Source organism: Acanthisitta chloris, unplaced genomic scaffold (assembly GCF_000695815.1).
Source record: "Acanthisitta chloris isolate BGI_N310 unplaced genomic scaffold, ASM69581v1 scaffold7151, whole genome shotgun sequence".
Classification (NCBI taxonomy): domain Eukaryota; kingdom Metazoa; phylum Chordata; class Aves; order Passeriformes; family Acanthisittidae; genus Acanthisitta; species Acanthisitta chloris.
Genome location: NW_008657606.1, coordinates 33,034 through 46,962, shown reverse-complemented (window position 1 = coordinate 46,962; position 13,929 = coordinate 33,034). Strand labels below are relative to the sequence as shown.

Sequence of the window (13,929 nt, the reverse complement as noted above, 5' to 3'; positions counted from 1 at the left end):
AAAGATTCCCACCACAGGGTCACCCAGAGCCTGGCAAGCTTGCAAAGACACAGGATAAGGCAGGCCAGTTTGGGACTGGTTGTTGCTTGTCTTGGTTAGCCCACCAGCTCTGTTTCTGAGCTGTTAACCCTTTGTCCTGTTGGAGGGGAACAGACCAAACTGCATCTTGCTGTGCTGGTTTAGGTTCTGGCCAGCTGACAGTCTTGATGAGTCCCTGACGGTCAATAGAATGTGGAAGCCAAAGGCATTAGGATTTTTGGCTAGACCATGACTTCTGTTGCCAGGGTTAAGGTGGGAATAGCCCATTCTCTGCAGCAGGTTGAATACAACTCTGGTGTTCCTGTTCCCTTCAGCTTCACCTGATGCTGTAGAAGGGTGTTGTGGCAGCGTAAGTTGTGTCCGTGGTGGAGTAGATAAATGCTGTGGGATGCCTTCTGGGTAGCTGGGACCTTCTACCTATCTGTAACCTTTCACAATCAAGGGCTTGCTGATGCACTGGCTACAGCACATCCTTGATCTGTCTGCAGGGGCTTTGTAGAGTGGTGGATTTACTGGATTTGCTCCTCTGTCCAAGGAACATGTCCAAGCTGTACTATTTTTTGCTTCTGTGAAACTCCTTTTAGCTGTGTTCTATATAATTCTGTGGCCTCTGGCACATGATGAACCATAGCATTACCATTGTATGTTAAGGGGTTGGAATGGACCTTAAAGATCATCTCGTCCCAACCCCCTGCCCTGGGCAGGGACACCTCCCACTAGATCAGGTTGCTCAAGGCTTTATCCAACCTGGCTTTGAACACTGCCAGGGTTGGGGCAGCCACAACCTCCCTGGGCAACCTGTGCCAGTGTCTCATCACCCTCACAGTACAAAAACTTCTTCCTAATATGTAATCTAAATTTTCCCTTTTTCAATTTATACATTAGTGTTCTGATCTTGCTGGCTGCATGGGCAGGAGAAGCTCCATAGCCCAGACTTCATTCTCAGCCCATTTCTCTGGGAATCACTTGGGGATGATGACTGCCTCCAGTGGGAGCTTCTGATGGTGGAGAAAATGATCTTGCCCTTCATGAAGATGCTAACCCACTGGCCGAGGTATGTTCCAGCAGGCTGCCAAAGGGGCCTTTGGAGAGTAGATCCAGAGAGCCTGTTCCCATCCCAGCACCTCAGAGCTGGCTTAGCCTGCCGTGTTCTGACAGTGCTCTTCAGCCACAGGAACACAATGATTTTAATTTCTCTTCTTTTTCCTCAGATGAGGAGGATTTCAAAAACACATAATGATGTGTTTTATCAGTGAGTTTTAAATGGTGTGATTCATTCCCTGTGTGCTTGGCATGACATTCATTGGTTTATTTTTTGAATATCTGTGTAGTTCTGTCAATTCCAAGCACTGTATGGAAGTGCCCTGTGGCAGACAACCTGCTCTGCCCATATGTTTGCTTTAAAAAAAAATACAAAAAACCCCAGCTCATAATAGGAAGTCTTTATACTGCATGCCAAGACGCTTGGGGCTTGTTAAATATATTCTACTTGTCAACAACTACCCAATTTAAAAAGTAGCCTTGGTGTGAATCAGCTTTGAACAAGTTCATTTGACTCGAGGGATATTTGCAGGCATTAAAACAAGTTGGATCACAGGGGTAGAAATGTGCAGTGGTTTTCAAAATCACCATCCAGTGTCCCATTTTTTTGTTTAAATCTGCCTCAAATGTTCAAAAGCATGGAGATTTTCCCAGTTAGCAAATTTTCAGTGATTTTGGAGGGTGGAGAAGGTTTATAGGGGTAAGGGTTTCAAAGGACCACTCAGTGTGTTGCAGGAACACTTGCTGCAGCTGATGCAAACTGAGTGTGGGTATGGGAGCCAGTGGCTTGTCGCAGTGCTTCCAAGTCTTCCTTGTCTTGAAGACTGAATTATCCTAGATGCTGTTCCATCCCCATTTCCCACTCTCCATGGATCACTCAGGGATTTAGACACAAGCTATCTATGTCTTTTCTTGCAACACAGCTTTGGATAAGCTGCTCAGAAAATCAAGTAGCAAAGGAGGTGCCCAGTGCCTCTAAGGTAGCAGGAGATCTTAGCCTGGAACCTGTTCCACCAGCTTTGTTGATTCAGAGTCAATTATAAATGTCAGATTTCATGGTTAAGAGTCTTTTCCAACCTAAATTGTGCTAAGAGTTCTGTGGTTTATTCCTCACCCTTTCATTTTTCCTGGATGATGGTGCTGTGGAAAGAGGCAAGCTGTCTGGGATCATCCTTGTGAAAAAATATTGTTTCTCAGAATACTTTTTTGTTGTTAAGAACTCAAACATTTCTACTTATTTTTCTAGGCAGGCAGTGTGGGTCCACAGAGTACTGCCATGGTGGGAGCCTGTAGTCTGCATAAGGTCTGATGGCCTCAACTTTAGGATCTAGCAGCTTCGGGCTGCTTCTCATTCATAACTAGTGGAGTAGTTTACGGAGTCCGTTATTCTTTGTGTCTTTCCAGCTTGGAAAGAGAAGACAATTGAGTATGGCCCTATCTCTGTCTATGGGGAGGTAATATATCTGGAAGTGAAGGGGTGAATGAAGTTAAGGTTTCCTGGTAAATGAATAAAGGCCCAACTAAGGTCAGCCTCTCAGACTTGAGGAGACCAGAGTTTGGACAGGCAAAGGTTAGTCCTGCATTTTCCTCTGTCTCTTTTGAAATGTGCCCAAAGGAACAAGAGCACAGAGCCAGCCTGAAGGTTGCTGCCTTGAAAAAAACTGATGCTGAGAAGGCTTTGGTTGTGGGGCTACACGTTTGATCTGGGAGTACATGTGGTGTGTTAACGTGTTTCTTTCCTTTATGTCTGATCCAGCTCTGCACTCCCTGTGTGTCAGTCATTGGGGTGGGTCAGTAATTTTTAACTGGGACCAGTAGATGCTAATGTGAGATCAGCCTTTTCAGTGCCTCGAGCCGCACTTGATGGCTTGGGCTTTACATAAGCAAGTTGTAGTGGCTTGTAGTAGTTGTCTTCAGTTCCAACTCTTCTCCCACAACCACCCCTTTAAATTCCGGCAGCTCTCTGGAAATCAAACCACATTTTCTGCCTCTGCCTGTGGAAATATAGGGCAGGACATGAGTTTGGCAGGACTACTCCCTTGTTTTTGTGAGAAGCTATCTGGCTTCCTTGCACTGCCATGGTGAGAAAGATGAGGATGATCATCTCTCCATCACCAGGGCTGGTTGGCAGAGGTGAGGCACACATGATAAATGGTCGTGCTGATGGTGTGGGATGCAGTAGAGGGGGTGCTGCAGAGATGATGGAAATGCTCCACTCAAAACCTACTTGAGTCTGAGGTGCATTGAGAAGAGTATTGTGAGCAGATCAGGGAGGTGATCCTGCCTCTCTCCTCAACCCGAGTTAGGCACATCTGGGGTGCTGTGCCCAGTTCTGGGCTCCTCAGCACAAGAGTGACATTGAACTCCTGGAGCAGGTTCAGTGCAGGGCTACAGAGGTGATTAAGGGGCTGGAGGATCTCTCTTATGAGGACAGGCTGAGGGAGCTGCGCCCATTCAGCTTTGAGTAGTGACAACTGAGAGGGACTTCATCCATCTCTATCAGTATCTGCAGGGAGGTATAAGAGACTGGAGCCAGGCACATCAGCACAAGAGTGACATTGAACTCCTGGAGCAGGTTCAGTGCAGGGCTACAGAGGTGATTAAGGGGCTGGAGGATCTCTCTTATGAGGACAGGCTGAGGGAGCTGCGCCCATTCAGCTTTGAGTAGTGACAACTGAGAGGGACTTCATCCATCTCTATCAGTATCTGCAGGGAGGTATAAGAGACTGGAGCCAGGCACAGCTCAGTGGTGCCAGGCAATAGGACGCAACAGGCAAGGCAGAAACTGATGCTCAAGAAGTTCCACCTGAATACAAAGAGGAACTTCTTCACTGTGCAGGTGGCTGAGCACTGGAACAGCTTGCCCAGAGGGTGTGGATTCTACCTCACTGGAGATATTCCAGAACCATCTGGACACAATCCTGTGCCATGTGCTCTGGGATGGTCCTGTTTGAGCCAGGGAGATTGGACCACGTGGCCCACTGTGGTCCCTTCCAACCTGACCCTTTCTGTGATTCTGAGACCAGGCAGAATTGCTTGCTCAGACCCACATGTCCTCATGCAGCATCTGCAAGGCTCCTTGCTCTGCTCTGGCATGGAGCGATGATGAAGAGCAAGGAGATGAAGTCTCACTGATGGGGAAAAGCAGGGATTCTGCATCTGTCTTCCTTGTTTCAGGTCCTGGAGAACACTGTTTTCAAGGTGATGGTCCTACTTGGAGCAGGAAGTTGGAGTAGAGCCTTTCAGGGGCTGCTGCTGACCAGCACTTCCATTTCTATGAGCTGTCAGAACAGAGCTCCTCTGGCCACACCTGGCAGCTGCCTGCAAAAGGGGCAGCAGAACTGGTGTAGGGCTAAGTTACACATTCTGGCTGCCCACATCTACCTAGCAAACCTGTCTAGACTTAAATCCTGAATTGGATAAAGTCTGAGCACAAGGTTGGTGATGAAATGCCACTCTGCAGGTGATTTCAGGCCAGCAGGTGAGTTGCCAGCGTGTGCAGGTGTAACACATGGTAACCTTGATCCCAGTGGTATGTATGCTGTCAGTGGCGCAGGTTTATGAGCTTGGGAAGGGCTCTGGTATGTACATAGATGACTGTGGACTATTACTCTGTTCCTGCAACTCTCCAGGTAGCTGAGCAAACAAGGTGTGTCTGCTTCCTATGCAATAAACCTGCAACCTGCCCGGGTTGGTGTTTGCATAACCACAGTACCAAGACAGTTGTAACAGCAGCCTGGGATCACCCACGTGTCTGACTGAAGTGGAGAACCTGAATACAGTTAATAATGCTTTTGCCTTCTGCAAGGGTGTAAATGGTGATTTTCTAAAGGATTGTTAGTTCGGCATGCAACCTGCTGGGTTAGAAAGGAGGGGGGTATGTGGAGCAGGAAAAAAGAGATGTATCTTCCAATTTGATGTGCTTACAGCCTGGAGAGCCTGGAAAGAGCATCTTGAAATAACGGGCAGGAAGGATTAATGTGCTTATGTCTGGGAAGGCTGATGAAAGGGGAAAAGGCGGAGAAGTTTCAAAATGCTTTTTTTGTTGTGCCAGGAGCTGCAGACAACCACAGCAAACAGTGTTGGGAGGCACTGCTGGGGCAGTACAGAAATCCCTTCCACTTCATTTTGGTATCTACTCAGAGATATGATCTGCTCTGTCCTGACCTGTGTTCAGGGGACAGCCTGAGTCAGAAGCCAGGAAAGGTGTTAAAGGAGATAAAATTGCTCTAACTAGAGTAATCCTTCCAAGCACTTCTCCCTCAGCTTAGGGAAAAAAGGTGCATTAGCAATGATGATTGAAAATGATTTTGCTGCAGTTACTTAAGTAAAGGTTACTCATTACAACTGTGCACTTGCTCAGTACAAGTAGTGCTGGGCTGTCTAATGAGGTAATGGCCTAAAAACTGGAGTGTTTTTACAGCTGCTGAATAAGTCACCTTTATGCTTCTGTTGTGGAGCTTATGCTCAGCCAACAGAGCTTTCAGATAACCACTCTGCCCCGTGCAGATGATGCAATAATAAGAGATTATTACATCTAATGAAAAAAGGCTTTTGAAACTGTATCAGAAGTTTGCTATTTTATAATTACATCCTGGACTGGATGGATAGTCTGTACAAAATGCCATGTCTTAGGCATTGCTGGAAACCACGTGCATGCCTGTTCCATCTCTACAATGTTCTGCTAATAACGCACAGGCTCACAGGCAGACAGCTCTGCATTGTGGGAGATTCCTGAGGTGCAAAGACCAAAATATTTTGTCTTGTAAGTTTGCCCAAGCCATCTCCATTGAAAGGGCAGGAGCATTCCCAGCACCACAGCCCTGTCTTCTGGTGTGACTGGAGTGGAAATGTCCTCTGTCTTTAGTGAAAAGTATTTCAAAAGCTGATTAGTGTCATTGTTAAACATGAAATATTTTTGTTATGCATTTTTTCTAGCTTCTGCTCTTGGTTGCTCAATCACTTTGTCTCTGCTTTGATTGAATGAAGCCTTTGGTGTCAAGTATTCTGTTTGTAAACTCTTTCAGACTGTGATGACAAACCTGCGTTATAAACACGTGTGTGCATTGCCCTACATGTGTTGATAGTATCTCAAATAGCTGCACTTAAAATAATAAGAAAATAGTAGGGTGTTTGTTTCTTGTGCTTCCATTTAGTCTTTCAGCTGAGATGAAGTCTTGCTGGTTTTATACAAGTTCCTTTCAAATGCAATATTGTTGCTTAGGTTTCTGAGTAAGGATGATGCTTAATTCCTGTCAATTAAAAACCTAGAGGGAATGAAGTGATCCTGGTAAATTTTTTTTTAATGCTGGAGCTGCTTAGTCTGTGCAGTCAGCAGGGAATTTGTTTGTGTTGATGATGCATTTCTCACCCTCCAGGCTGACTGTTGCACTTGTTAATGTGAATAAAGTCACAACACAATATAAGAGCACACAGGAAGGTTAGGTGACTGTTGTAAACTGGTCTGTAGGCTCCCTTTCAGCTTCTCCAGCCTGAGATAGGAATGCCAGAGGTCAGCAGGGTGGATTTCTCCTCTCCATCAGCTGGAAGGCCATGGAGAGCAGATACGAGTTGGACACCCAAAACAATGAAAGGAGGGAGACAACTCCTACTGGGGATGACCATGATTGTGGTCTGTGGAATGCCAGGAGCTCACAGCTATGGTTCAGGGATGTAAGACAACCTGCTGTGTGATACGAAGTCTGAAGGAAGGTCACTTTTCAAAGTTTAATCAATTCTGATGGAAAAAACCCCCAAACAAACCCCAAAATCCCAAGCAACCCCAAGGTAAGCCTTCAAGCACACAAGCCTTGTTTTCAGTGTGCCCATGTCTGTGTCATTGTGGCTACAATAATGCTACCACAGGAGTATTTGGGTGAGCTAAGAATAGCACATTTCCTTGAGAAATGCTTTTGTTTATTTTGGTTTTGTATTTTTAAATAGTTGGTGCCTTGGTGACCTTTTTCTGAAGGGTCCTAGAAGAATAGCCTGATCAGAGAGTATTGTTGCAGTAAGGAGGGCAGTTGGGAACTGCCTTAATTCTATGCCTTCTTCCTTGTGAGCTGCAGGGATTTACTGGCAAAATGAGGGAAAAAAAAGTCATGAAGTTGTCACACCTCTGAACTTTGCATAGTTGAGATCAGCAGAGATGAAGGGATGAGGAACTCTGAGGATTGAAGGGTACAAATGCCAGGAATGGAAACCCATGATTCTGGGTTGGTAGAATGATGTCCATCTTAGAAGATATATTTTTGCAAAGATTTGCCTGCTGGAAACAGCAGTTATGCTCATGGTCTGGTTTCTTTTTTTGGGAGGGGTTGTTTTCAGGGTTTAAAGGGTTTTTCTTTTGAATGAAGGAAATAGTAGTGAGAAGGAATGAATGAAAGGTAGTTGCACCTGAGGAGGCTGGAGCAGAATGGTGACAGACTGAGAAAAGGCAGCAAGTCTGTAAGGAGAAGTGATTAAAGTATCCCAAGTGAGACATTTATATGCACAAAAAGTAAGAGGATCAAAGCGTCATGTTTAAGACAAAAGGAAGATATGTGTTTGGATATTTTTTTGTGGGTAACCAGTGCCTGTTGGCTGTGTGACAGGAAGGCTGTAAGCAAGACAAAGCAGGGGAATTTTACTTTCAGTGAAGCTGTGATTCAGTGCTACCCTTGCTGTTAGATGGGCACAGACTAAAATTACAGGCTCAGAGCAATTGTGTCCATGAGCCAACACACTTCTTTATCCTGTGATTAAACGAGAAAAGGAAAAAAATAGAAGAAGAAACAACCCTTTTTGGCAATCAAGAAAAAGTAAAAAGCCAAACTATCTTTGTGTCAGAGGACCTGGTAATATTCCCTGGCTCGAGCCCTGGCTGGTGGCTTGGCAAGTACTGAAGGGAGAGCTCTGCACACAATGGACTGTTTCGTGTGCTTTTCTTACTTAGAAGCCTACCAGAGGGTGTAATTGATACTGAAGTAAGGTGTAGTGGGGATTCATGTATTTATATCACCTGTTAATTTCACAGTGGAGTACAGGTCCTGGTTGGGTCCATGGATCCACAAGTTCAAGCTTTTGCTAAATTTGAATTGCCTTCCCATGGTGTATATGGTAAAGGTTGTTGGCTAATTAAGGGTGGTTTCCAAATCAGGGTTTTGTACATACAAAATACTCTGTTATTTTCTCATCTGTTTGGACCGGTCACCTGATCCAGTATTAAAATGCTGAAACAGGAGAGGAAACCTCTTCTTGAATCTTTCATGTGAAGAATGCACAGGAACTCACCAAAGCCAGGATTAGGAAAGCTGTGCTTAAGGAACTGAGCTAAACCAGTTCAGTCCCTATAGGATGTAGATAGCAGAAAATGTTTCCTTACTGTGGCATTTACACATCACTTGATATATGGATCAAAGTGTTATATGGAGAATGAGAAGTGGAGAGTGCTGTAGAATGTTTATGGGAGGGAATTCTCCCTGTCTGTTCTCCCTAGTGAGACTCACCTGCTGTGCTGCCTCAGCTCTGGGGCACCAACACCAGATGGATGTGATGCTGCTAGAGTGAGTCCAAAGGAGGCCATAGAGATGCTCCATGGACCTTTGTCATGGATACAGACTGGGAGAGCTGGGGGTGTTCAGCCTGGAGAAGGTTCCAGGGAGACCTTCTAGGACCTTCCATTGCCTAAAGGGGGGCTTAAGAAAAGAGGGAGGGTGGCTTCTTACACAGGCAGATAGTGATAGGACAAGGGGGGAACAGTTTTGAACTAAAGGAGGAGAAATTAAGATTGGATATTAAGATGAAAGGTCTTCCCTATGAGGGTGGTGAGGCACTGGCACAGGCTGCCCAGAGAAGCTGTGACTTCCCCATCCCTGGAAGTGCTGAAGGCCAGGTTGGATGGAGCTCTGATCAACCTGGTCTAGTGGGCGGTGACCCTGCCCTTTGCAGGAAGTTGGAACTAGATGAGCTCTAAGGTCCCATCTAATGGCTTCTATGAACCCACATTCCATTAGGCAGTGGCAGTTGGAACCAGCTGCAGTGGCAGAAGCAGAGTTTTCACACACTGCGCAAATCCCTCTTGCGAGTCCGGAGGAGTGTGGATCGAACTGAAGCTGCTACAGCTGAAACTAAACATTTTCAATATCGTTGATCCAGTGGGATCGTTTCCCTTTCCATACCACTGCTTAAACCACTGCTGACTGCAACCTGGTGTCAGCTCCTTACAGAGAGAACATGTTGCTTGGTCAATATACATCAATGCTTTAAGCTCCTGGAGGAAAAGAGACTCTCCAAATCAAACTGATGTTGCTTTGTATTTTGTGATCGTGTACCACAATAGTTCTGCAGTGTTTTAAGGGCAAAGATTTGACTCTTCTCCTGAGGATGGAGGAGAGGATTAGAAGTCTTTGATAATGGCCAAGTGTTGGGTGAATTGGGGAAGAACTCAGAAAGGAGGTACAGCAGCTTGGCAACAGGTAGAGGCAGCACACTAGCTCCTTAGATTTCTCTGTATTCAGTAAGTGTTTGGGGAGGGAGGATGGTAAAACTGGGAATTACGTGTGTGCTTTATCCAAATCATTGGGCACCAGCTGATTCCAGGGCTGATGAATCCTGGGCTGTGTTGCCAATCCATTGCAAGTCAGGACTGATGTCAGCTTGGGCCTGGTGGAGTAAGGGTCTCTGTTCTTTGTTCCTTCATGCTCTTGAGGGCAGGTGTGAACTACCCAGAACCAGATGTCTACACACTGACATTTGTTTATAAACACTTCCTGCATTGGTGATCCCTGATAAGGGTTTATCCTTAACCATGGACTCAGACTGCTGAGTCCCACCTACTGAAATGAGGTGATAGGACCTGAGAACTAAGGGTAGACACCAGTAAAAAGATGACTTCTAGCAGTTTGTGAAGAAAAATAGGGTCCTGCTTGGAGGAGCAGTTGGGTAGGTGGAGGTAGAATTGGACTAGTCAGGACTGCTGTGGGGTTTGAACCTCTCCTCATCCAAGCCTGACACTGATCCTGATGTGGCAGGACAGTGTTGGCTCCAGGGCCTGCATCATGTGGCAGTGAATTTTTGAACTGACCCTTGTTGCCTTTCATCACTTAAAATGTTTTTTTTTTTTTTGTTTTGGCCATTCTGTAATGGTTGGTTTGATATCTGATCTTCATGCTTTGAGCTAAATCCTCCTTACCTAGTCCCCTTGTTAGAGGATCTGAAGGTTATGCTTTGTGGTTGCCACAGAGGCAAAGTGAAGCCCCATCACTGTGTCGTGGAGTTTGTCAGCACTGGGCATGTGGTTCTCTTTGTCTTCATTTTTTAGAGCTTATGCCACAAAATCACCACTTTTGGAGGTTATATAAAGAGATGGGAGTTTTCAAAATCCTTTGACTTCCCTGGAAATAGTCTACATGGTACAAGTGGGTGGAGATTTCTGGAGTTTCCAGTGCTGGTGCTCCAGGCTAAAAGGTGGTTACATCCCAGTTTGACCTCAGTTATCCTTCCTGTCCATTTTGAAGGCTGAGACTAGTTAACAGATTTCTTTTTTTGCTGGAATTCTTTTTATTTAATTACTTTTTACTTCCTTAGGATTTTCAACCACAAAGAATAAGCTTGAGCTGAGTCCCCTGAACCCTCTTACTTGCTTTTTTTCCATAGGTTCCTTAGAAAGAGAGCTTGGACGGCATGCAAAGTTGTGAAATATCTGCAGACAGCACGGATGATCCTCTTAGTAGTGGCCTACGGAGCAAGCGACAGCCTCGAATAGTGATTATCGGTGCTGGGCTCGCAGGCCTGTCCGCAGCCAAAGCGCTCCTGGAACGCGGGTTCACACATGTAACTGTCCTCGAGGCGACCGACCGCATCGGAGGCCGCGTGCAGACTGTGAAACTTGGTAAGAGCAGTGCTGGGGCTTTCTCTGTCCTGCTACCGAGACTTTGGGTTGTCATTATGGGTTAGTTTGCCCTTAGAAATGGGATATGTTCACATGCAAAAGGTTATTTGACGTCAGGAATGTAAATCCTTGGGCTCATTTTGGGGTGAGTGGGTGATGCTGTGCTGTCTCATGCATCAATTCCAAGGGAGGGGTGCTCCAAACCCATGTGGCTGTGAAATAAAGATCTGGGTGGTTGTTTTCAGTCATACAAGTAGGAGTTCTGTGTAACAGGTATGTGATTAAGTGTATTGAGGCAGCTTCCACCCAAGTTTTCAAGCCTCACCTGTGCCCAGGAGCAGTCAGTAAATCTCCTGGCTGGCAAACAGCGGTTTCTCAGGGCTTACAGCACTTGCATAGGGGCAACCTCCAAGGTATTCTGCTTCACAAACAACCCCATTCATTTCCCTAGAACTAATTTACTGTGTAGAGTACTACACTCCAGGAATCAGGCTGCTGGGAAAACCTCTTCAATGTATCCTTTCATCCTGATTTGCAGCTTTCCTACCTTTGCAGTTTCCTTTCTCAGTGTGTATTAAAGTCACAGACTCTGAATATTTGAATCGCATGTCAATTGGAAGGGCTTGTAAAGTCTCTAAATGCTAAACTCTTGGAACAAGCGTTGCCCTCTGCAGCCCAGGAAGCAATGACATTTTTCCTGGTGTATAGCAGGACCTCATCTATCTCTTCTCTGCAGGAGCCAAAAAGCTCTCTGTTGTTGCTGAATTGCCTTCCTGATTTCAGTTAACTAGTGATGATTCTGACCCTACTCTCTGGACTTACTACCTTTGGCCTCTTGCTGCCTTGTTTTCTTTTTATTTCTTAGGTACTTACATCACTTACTGTATTTTTGTCTGTCAACTCACTGTAGTAAGCAAACAGCAGTGTCCTATGAACTTGCAGAAGGGAAATGAATGGAAAGGCAGTTGGACAAATCTAATCACCAGGGTTTGAATAGGGCACTTTACATTCTGCTGAGACTTGGCATAGAGCTTGGAATGGGAAGTGTGTCCTTTACTCACAATCCGCTGTGTTAAAAATATCCTGGATCATGCCTGAGAGAGGAGGGAAGTGCCAAAGAGCTGAAGCCTTCGGGGAGCAATAGGTCTTTCTGCCAGTGCACCTGTGAAATAGTTTTGGTGTATTAGTATTGAGACTGATTCTCTCACCTTTGGCCACCTTCACCAAGAACTTATACCTTTGCCTTTGCTGGAATCCACCTTCTGTTCATTAACACTCCTTAATTAACACAAGACAGGAACAGGCATTTCAGTCTGGAGTAAACCTCACAGTTTGCAGATATAAATGTTATTTGCAGAGAAGAGACTGGAATCCAAAGTCTTGATCTTTTAACACCTTTCCTAAAACTATGAACTGTATTTTCTTACCTTTGGGAAACTCTCAAGTTTGCCCTGTGGGTGTGGACTGCAGTTCTCTCCCAAGGTGGGTCCCTGTTCTGGCCCCTTGAGGACTTTGCAGATTCACATGCCCTTTAGCCAAACAATTTTGGACCTCTCTTGGGTGGTGAAGCAGCACATACTCAGAGCCTCCCTTACTCCCAGGTATGAGGGCCTGGGCCTGGCCTGTGTTTTCTTCTGTGCTGTCTGGAGCAGGAAGATAGCACCAGGGACTTGCCAGACTTGCTAATTTCTCAGAACTGGCTAAAGACATAAAAAAACTGTTAAAGAAGTGGTTCTTCTGGGCCTTCAACACACAGCCAGTTTATCTGCATGTCTAAATGGCATTTAAATGTTAAGCTTCTCTGGCTGCTCCCCTGTCTGCACACTTGACTAAAGATCTGATTTAAGTCTTGAGCAGAGCTATGAATGAGGAAGAATTTCTTGCTTGTGAGGGTGGTGAGGCACTGGCACAGGTTGCCCAGAGAAGCTGTGGATGCTCCATGCCTGGGAGTGTTCCAGGCCAGGTTGGGTGGAGCTTGGAGCAACCCGGTCTAGTGGAAGGTGTCCCTGCCCATGGCAGGGAGTGGAATGAGATGGTCTTTGAAGTCCCTTCCCACCCAAACCAGTCTGTGATATAATGACACCTTCTCAGGGTTATACCCTAGTCCTTCCACTCCCGCTGAGCCACACTGTCTTGTAGGGGACACTGTTTTCCTTCAGGCACATAGAGTACACTCAGCACAGCAGGATAATTTGGATTTTCAGAGATTTGGTTCATCTCTAGCACAGGCAAGGCAGAGGGTTTGTGTGTTTATAGATTGTGTTTCTTAGAGATATGATAAGTCATGTGCATCCACTGCAGATCTTTTATGACAGGGTACCCATGAAATAGTGAGGGCTGCAAAATGAAATGTGAAAGTTGCTGTGTGTATTCAGGAGGTTTGATGCACAATCTGTGTTCCTTTGGTTTTTTTCAGTTGTGTTGGATGATTTATTCAACGTAGATTAATATTGAACTTAGTAATCTTAGGTTTTAGACACTGGAATGGACTGCCCAGAGTGGTGGTGGAATCACCATCGCTGGAAGTGTTTAAAGAGAGACTGGACATAGCACTTAGTGCCATGGTCTAGTTGACATGGTGGTGTTAGGTCATGGGTTGGACTTGATGATCTCAGAGGTCTTTTCAAACATGATTAATTCTGTGATTCCGTGATCTTTTAAGGCCCTGAAAGTAAATTAACTATCTCTGTTTAAAAGGCTCTTATTTCACTTTACACTTTTAAATAATTCATCATGTAACTTACACTAGGTAACAACCAGCTTATCTGCTTGGGAGTGAGTTTAAATACTACTGGCAAGAATTACTGTGTTTAATTTATTGGAATTTGATTGTATTTCACACAGCTCCTGAAAAGAGGAGAACTTAGAACACATCATACTTGTTCCCCAACACAAGTACAGAAGGACCTGCTGGCTTGCTTCTTTCTTTCAAAGATCAGGTGTGCACAGGAGGATTGCTGTGGAGCAGAGAACAAGCT

The 13,929-nt window shown here is 45.4% G+C and overlaps 1 protein-coding gene across 4 annotated transcripts in view; it reads left to right on the top strand.

Annotated features, from left to right (window-relative positions):
* Positions 1–10,712: 10,712 nt before the first annotated feature.
* The window catches only part of SMOX (spermine oxidase), a 25,224-nt gene continuing 22,007 nt past the window's right edge, over positions 10,713–13,929 (top strand). For 3 of the 4 annotated variants that reach the window (XM_009084789.1, XM_009084788.1, XM_009084787.1), the window contains exon 1: positions 10,713–10,951. In XM_009084789.1, the coding sequence (XP_009083037.1) occupies positions 10,744–10,951 (208 nt within the window). In that variant the 5' untranslated portion in view covers positions 10,713–10,743. The remainder of the gene's footprint in view (positions 10,952–13,929) is intronic. The other variant, XM_009084790.1, reaches the window with a different exon arrangement.